General features: G+C 62.6%; 1 protein-coding gene across 1 annotated transcript in view; it reads left to right on the forward strand.

Annotated features, from left to right (window-relative positions):
* The window catches only part of SEC61A1 (SEC61 translocon subunit alpha 1), a 16,840-nt gene that overhangs the window by 5,161 nt on the left and 4,078 nt on the right, over positions 1 to 7,601 (forward strand). The window contains exons 4-8 of the mRNA XM_006169832.3: positions 1,750 to 1,841; positions 1,926 to 2,004; positions 2,885 to 3,016; positions 5,218 to 5,327; positions 5,416 to 5,569. Of these exons, the coding sequence (XP_006169894.1) occupies positions 1,750 to 1,841; positions 1,926 to 2,004; positions 2,885 to 3,016; positions 5,218 to 5,327; positions 5,416 to 5,569 (567 nt within the window). The remainder of the gene's footprint in view (positions 1 to 1,749; positions 1,842 to 1,925; positions 2,005 to 2,884; positions 3,017 to 5,217; positions 5,328 to 5,415; positions 5,570 to 7,601) is intronic.

Consider the following 7,601-nt stretch of genomic DNA (forward strand, 5'->3'; position numbering starts at 1 on the left):
GACAAGCGGGTGGCCGTCGGTTACCAGGGCAGCCCCCAGGACAGCACAGGGCGGGCAGGGACCCTCGGGAGTCCAGGGAAACGCGCCAGGCCGGTGGGAACGTCGCTTTGGTCCCAGGGAGGACTGGCTCATCAGAGGGTGAGCCAGGGCGGGGCTGGAGCCGGGAAGAGGCAGAGGAGGCCCAGCCAGTGGCTGGTGGTGAAGGCGGCTGGATCCCGCACAGCCCACTGCACACGCGTGTGCGTGCCGCCCAGTGCCCTGAAGGCGACTGGATCCCACATAGCCCACTGCACACGCGTGTGCCTGCCGCCCAGTGCCCTGACAGGAGAGTGCAGAAGAGACGGCTCGCCATCCCAGGACTGCTGTGTCCCTCTCCGCGACCGCTCTGGACAGTGCCCGTGTTCTGTGCACATCTTAAAGGGGCAGCAAGGGCAGGACCTGGGGAGGCGTTGGCAGTTTCGCTGTTAAAGGGCCCGTATCCCAGGCAGGCTTGGTCTTTCAAAATAAGAAGCCTTAAAAACCCGTCCGTTCCTTTACCCCGTACCACTGATTTCGCTGGTTCTGTAAAGCGCTGGCTCCCCTTGGCTGGCTTCTGATTTCCTGAGGGCTAGGAAGGCAGGAGGGCCACGAGCGTCCTCCAGGGCAAGGAGCCTGTGAACTCACGCAGCGTCTAAGCCCTGGGTTCGCACACCATGTGTGGCTGCAGCGCCGCACGGGAGACCAGAGGGTGGTGGCTGTGCTCCCGTTCACAGGAGGGAGGGAGGAGGGTTTGGACAGGGTCTCGCCCTGTCATGATCCTGCAAGGACACCGGTGGTCACCACTGTGCCTGGACTGCGGGCAAGCCACCAGGAACCAGGCCGGCCTCGGCTTCCACACGGTGGCACCGACAGCCAGACACTGACACAGCGCTCACTGGCCACGTCTCCCAGATGAGGCACACACTCGCACTGCCACCCCCGGCCTGCGCAGGCCTGCGGGCGTGTTTGCTGAGCCCCTGGAGCCCTAGTTCTCAAGGACAGGCAGGGGTGAGTTAGGGTGCCTCGCGCAGAGGCAGGAGCCGGAGAGCTCCCTCTGCTCCTCAGTGCCAGAGGCCCGGGTCAGGGCCTGCTAGCGATGCCGAGTGTCACCTAGCCAGCTTCCATCCTGGAGAGGGCAGACACTCTTCCATGCTCCCGGGAGCAGGCCATCATGCAGCATCCTGATGCCCCAGTGTGGCTCCTGAAACCGCGTACCCTTGGTTCGTCCCAGCAGGGGCATGATGGTGAAGGGAGCTGGACTCCCACATGGCTGACCACGGTTCAAGTCCCGGACCTGGCAGCTTGCTTTCTCACTTTCTCTCTTATACTCTGTACCTCTCTGGTCAAATTAAAATGAGTAAATGTTTTAAAAAAGAAAAGACAGAAAAGAGACTGTCAAGCAATCTCAGCAGGTGAGGAAGAGTGAGAGTTTGGACTTGCGACTTGCGACCGTGGCCAGCCACTCCGGCACTGCGAGGGCCTCCCTGCCGCAGCAGGTGTCCTCCATGACCGCATTCTCTGTTCTGGTCTGACCTGGTAATGCCGGGGCTGGGGGCCAGGCTGGGGCCATGCTGCGTGGCCTCTCCCAGAAGCGCTTTGCTGTGGTGAGAGGCGCCATGCTGTCGTGCGTGCGTTGTCAGCACAGCGCCAGGCAGGTCCGAGGTGTGGCTTCTCCGGTGGACAGAGAGGGCCTGATGGGAGTCATCCCTGTGGATTCGCGAGTGGAATAAGCGGTGTCTGACTCGTCCCCCGTGCAGATCCAGTTCAAGGAGAAGGTGCTGTGGACAGCGATCACCCTCTTCATCTTCTTGGTGTGCTGCCAGGTAGGCACGGCACCCACCCGGGGTGGGCCAGGCCTGGCGGGGCCTGCGATAGGCATGTGACTCCTTCCCTCTGGCCGTTCCCAGATCCCCCTGTTCGGAATCATGTCTTCAGATTCGGCCGACCCTTTCTACTGGATGAGAGTGATTCTGGCCTCCAACAGAGGTAGGGCATGGGCCTCTGCCTCTTCTGCAGTAGGCGTGGCTGGCCTCGTGGGCACATGGCAGCGTGGCCTTCCGTGGGGCTCAGCGTGGAGGTGTGCGGCTGGGAAGGGGATGCCGACACTAGCGGGAAGTGTAGCCCGTCACAGGCTGAGTGTGGCGCTCAGGCGTGGAGTTGTGTGTGGGTGCTGCACAGATCCTGGGGGAGCAGGTAAGTCTGCGGTAGAGGGCGGGAAGTCGGGGAGACGAGAGCGCTCGAAATCCCGAGAGGCGATCTCTATCGGTAGCATTCTGTGCAGTGTGACTTGTTCTCAGCTGCACCTCTTCGTATCCACAGGGTGTGTGTGTGTGAAGGGATTCGTGATGGTGTGTCGTGTGGGGGCACCAGTTACCCACGGCAGGCGGGAGGGTCACAGATGTGTTTGTTGACAGCTACATTTGACAAGCTCGTCTTAAAGACGCAGTTCAGAATAAGCTCCAAGTCCGTGGGAAGTCCCGGTCCTTTTGCATAACGGGAAGCAGAGGTGTACTCACAGCCAGCTACGATTGTGCAGCCCCTCTCCAGACTCTGGAAATTACGCAGATGTCGCCCCTGTTTGTTCGCCAAGGAAGAGACCCAGCTTCCTTATCTCTGAAACCATAGCACGTGTCCCCGGGCGAGTGTAAAGGTGTGGTCTGCTCCGACGCGGTGCCGCCCACACGGGAGGCAGGCAGTGTGGCCTGTCGCGCCGACGGGGTTGGCTGAGCGTGCCATGGTGTTGACGTGTCAGGGTTACTTCCCAGATTAACCAGTTGGGGACACTGAGACACGTTGGGTCCACGGGCCCCGTCGGGTGTCGCTGTCACCCCCGCCTCCCATGCTAACGCTGCGTCCCCCCATCAAGGCACACTGATGGAGCTGGGCATCTCCCCCATCGTCACCTCCGGCCTCATCATGCAGCTCCTGGCCGGCGCCAAGATAATCGAGGTGGGCGACACCCCGAAGGACCGAGCCCTCTTCAACGGAGCCCAGAAGTGTAAGCAAGGGCGTCTGGCACCACGGGGTCTGCCCTCAAGGGCTTGGGTCGGTGCGATGCCTGGGCCGTCAGGGACGGGCTCTCCTAGCTGTGGCCTCCGTGTCCGCCTACCCTGCAGTGTTCTGGGGCCCGAGTTAGTGTGAGGGAGCCGCCTGGAGGGTACGGGGCGGGTGCTGGGGTGCTGAGCGAGGAGTGAGTCGGCAGGGACATCTGCCTCGGATCGCGAGGATCTAGTTGGATGGCCATAGCACAGCCAGCGCCTGGTAGGTATTTGGCAAGTGGGTTTCTTTATTTTTTAAGGGAGATTTTTGCTATAGGGCATGTGCATTCGCCAGAGAGACAGATTGAGAACCGTAACTCATTCCCTGGGGGAATGGCCACTCTGCAGCCCCTTCCCCATTCTCCTGGGATCTGGGGCACACACGCCTCGTTTCCATTTTAAGCCTCCGGTTCCAAGAGTCGAACCGCGGTCAACTACACGGAAGTCCGTGACCTAGCCATTACACCATCCGCTGGGTCCTGGCAAGTGGGTTTCTCTGTCTTGGGAGTTTAGAAGGATTTGACCGAGGAGAAAGGTGATGCTCTGAGTCTATCCTGCGGCTCCGGCGGTGTGCTCTGGGGAGTCAGGACAGTCCCACGTCACAGTCCTCTGAAACACGGGTGTGGTGTGATGGCTGGGCTGGCCTCTGCCGGTAAGCGGTAACGCGGCTCGGCCCATCGACAGGCTTGGCCATGGGGCTCTGTCTGGACTGCACCCATCAGGAAGGGCCGGTAGCCGGTCCTCGCCAGCCAGCTGCTTACTCGTGCCCACACGTCTCTGCGCTCGTAGGCTCGGCCACTGAGCAGGAGGCGACGACTGGTTTAAACGTGCCGTGCCCCCCGTACTGTGTCGTGAGCACTTCTCAAAGAGCCAGCTGGGGCCTATCTTTGATGGACGCGTGGGTGAAGTGTTAGTGACGGACAGGAGCTGACACTGAGGCCCGGGCTCTTCTGAGCACGGGATCCCCCAGGCGTGTGTGACGGGAGGCTGTGTCCACTCTCTTGGGCCCAATGGTGGGAGCCGTGAGAGACACGTGGGTCCCAAACGCGACCTTTACTGCCCAAGAAACTTGGTAGGCCAGGACGCAGGGGCAGTGACCACAGACTGGTGACGTTGCCATGGCCTGCCCTCTTTTTTTTTTTTTTTGGAATTATTTTATTTGAGGTTGGCAGGTGGCATGGTGGTTAGGGTTGCTGGACTCCCACATGGCTGAGCATGGTTCAAGTCCTGGACCTGGTGCCTTTCTCTCTCTCTCTCTCTCTCTCTCTCTCTGTCGCTCTGGTCAAATTGAAAACTATAATGATAAATAAGATAAAGGAAATAATTTTTTAAAATTATTTTATTTAACTTTATTTATGTATTTATTTTAATTTGACCAGAGAGGGACAGAGTGAGAGAGGGGGGGGCAGATGAGAAAGCAAGCTGCCAGGTTTGGGACTTGAACCACAGTCAGCCATGTGGGAGTCCAGCGCCCTTAACCACCACACCCCCTGCTGGCCCCTGCCTTCCTTTTAAAAAGACTGTTAGTATAGAGTATGTGTACTTTCCAGAGAGAAAGAGGGAAAGTGAGAAATTTCTTGGCGGGTGGACATGCCACAATCCCTTCTCCAGTCTCCTCTCAGAATCTTGGACACACACGCACACCCTGCTGTGTTTTGAAGTGCCAGGTCCAAGACTCGAACCTGCGGTAGGCCGTGTGGGATCCATCCGCCTTAATGGCCATGGGTCCAGCTGGCCGGATCTCCCCTTACAGATGTGCTCCCCGTGGGTCCTATCTGTGTCCTGGACTGAGGCCCTGAGGCCAGCCTGTCCGCCCCCACCCCACTCCCCGTGAAACTTGGCTCCTGCCCCGCCAGTCCAGGCTGTCCGAGCCCGAGCCCGGGCGCCGTGGCTGCTGGCCTCGCCTGACTGCACGTCGTGGTCAGCGGACGGCGGGTTCTCTAGGGCTGACCTCTTATAGGGGGGCTTTGCCGTCTGCGGTTCTCGGTCCTGTCACCGACAGAGAAGCACGACCCAGCAAGCGAGCCCCTGCCGAGACGCGTCTGACCTGTCGGTGCCGGGTGCCCGAGGGGTGTCCTGGCCAGGCGGGGTGGGGCGCCGAGTCGGTCCGCGCTGTCCCAGGCGGTCCCGTCTCACGCGGCTGCTGTGCTCCGACCCCCAGTGTTCGGCATGATCATCACCATCGGCCAGTCCATTGTGTACGTGATGACCGGGATGTACGGGGACCCCTCCGAGATGGGCGCCGGCATCTGCCTGCTCATCACCATCCAGGTACCGGCTGCAGGACGGCCGAGAGCCAGCGTGGGGGCACCGTGTGCGCGGGCGGGCGGTGACCAGGCCCCCGGCTCCCGCCCCACAGCTCTTCGTGGCTGGGGGGGGCGTCCTGCTGCTGGACGAGCTCCTGCAGAAGGGCTACGGCCTGGGCTCCGGGATCTCCCTCTTCATCGCCACCAACATCTGCGAGACCATCGTGTGGAAGGCGTTCAGCCCCACCACCGTCAACACCGGCCGTGGTAAGGGCTCTGGGCTCTCTTGCTTCACGCGCAGTGAAGACAGGCGTGCTCCCGTCCCCCGAGACGTGAGGTTGGCCGTGTGTACACCTCTCCAGCTCTCTGTAGCTGCAACGTTCCGTTAAACACAGGCAGGCTTCCCGCGATGCCTCGCTTGTGTTTTTGAGAACACTCCATGGCCATTGGCCCCCCAGAGCGCAGAGGCCTGCCTGGTCTCGACCCAGCACCGTGTCCACCGTGCGGAGCGGGCAGTGCCTTGTGCACCCCACACTTCCTGCTGGGCTCGGAGCCCTGCCCGCTGTCCTTGTGAGCACCCTCGGACGTCCCCTACTGTGCAGTGCGTGGCTGTGTCTTGGCCCTGGATAAGTTTCCAGAAACAGGTGCTAAACCAGAGCCCGTGGCCACTCGGGGCAGCTGGAAGGCCAGGACGGGTCTGCCCTGGGATCAAGGTGGCTGTGCCCAGCCGTCGTGCCCGTGTGGCTTCAGGCAGACCCTGCGCCGTGGCGCCTCGGTCCCAGGGTTCAGGGAGCAATGGCGCACGCCTGCCTGGCGCCCCCAGCAGCTGCGGCCAGGTGCCGGGGTGTGGTGGCGCAGCCTGTGGCGCAGGCATGGATTTCCAGAGTGAAACGTGGGTTTGCGTGGGTGGCCTCGGGGGCGCTTAGAAAGGCCGATTTGGGCCACTCGGTGCAGGGCCAGGTGCCGATGCTCACGCTGTCTGGCTGGGGGCAGCCCCCGACGACGCAGGACATGTGCTTGAGGCAGAGGTGCCGGGAGCCCCGGGGTGGTGAGGTGGAGTTGCTCTCCTGGGCGCTGCCGAGGGGTTTCAGAACCCCAAGGGGTTGGGAGGGCCAGGGCTGAAGGCAGGTTCACCGCACGGGTACGGAGGCAGCAGGTGCAGTGGAGTCCGGGCGTGTGGCCGGGCGGCATGGTGGCCAGCCCTGGGCAGTGGCGGAGACAGGAGGAGGTGACGGGAGGCCAGTGGGGCACGGTTATCCAAGTCCTAGAGCCTGGCGGCAGCAGTCAAAAACTGAGCTGTGATGTGAGGGGTGTGACACAGTCGTCCCTGGCGAGGTAGCGGCGCAGCCAGGTGGGCCCAAGAGCCAGGCGAGGGCGGCGGAGTATGCTCTAGAGGCTGCGCCGTGTGGAGGCCTGTCCTGCTCCTGGTGAAGGCGTCGGCGTCAGCTGCAGGGCACAATGGGAAGGAGGAAGGTGGCTCATGGCTGGCATGGTGGGAGGACAGGGAGGACCGCTCAGCGGCAGGACGCTCCCACCGGGCCCCATCTGAGCTGAGCCCTGCTGCAGCACAGTCCAGCCTCCCTCTGTGGGTCCCTGGTGGGCACAGCACTGGACGGGAGTGGCCTGGTCCCTGCAGGTTCCGCGATGCTAGTGTCAAGGGTAACTCCACACTCGGGGAGCCCGGCCTAGCCCCAGTGTTGCCCGCTGGGCGCCGTCCCAGGGCTGGGCACACAGCAGCGGGGTGGTACGGGCTGCCGTGGGGCAGGGAAGGAGGCGGCTGTGACGCGCAGGGCGGGAGCTAGCAGGCGCCCACACTCTGAGGCAGCCCCACCTGTGGTTCAGGGCCAGCAGGACTCAGTGCAGAAACTGAGGGCACGGCCCCTCCCTGGGCAACTGGCGCTCGGCGTCACAGGTCGGACGCTGGGGGAGGTGACCCTTCCTGCCCAGGGGCACGTTGGCGGTTGCGTCAGGCCCACCGCCCGGAACAGGGCTCTGCTGCACTGCACTCCTGCCTGCACCTTAGCTCCTTCACTGGACTGAACTCCTGGGCAGCTGCCGGGGCTTGGTGGCACCGCGCTGGTGTCCCTCTGCCTGGCGCCCAGGCTGCGTCCACTGTTCTCTGGCCCCTCAGCACACTCGCTTCTCGGGCTTTCCCCTGTCCCCGTGTAGAGGGCAGGAGCTCTCCAGGGACTGGCCACGTAGGGGGCCGGCTTGCAGAGCTGAGGACCTGAGCCCGCTGGCCAGGGCAGCCAGCTGCTGAGCAGAGCACCCTCCCAGGATGGGCCTGAAAGGCCAAGCC

Source organism: Tupaia chinensis, unplaced genomic scaffold (assembly GCF_000334495.1).
Source record: "Tupaia chinensis unplaced genomic scaffold, TupChi_1.0 Scaffold147500_2, whole genome shotgun sequence".
Taxonomy (NCBI): domain Eukaryota; kingdom Metazoa; phylum Chordata; class Mammalia; order Scandentia; family Tupaiidae; genus Tupaia; species Tupaia belangeri.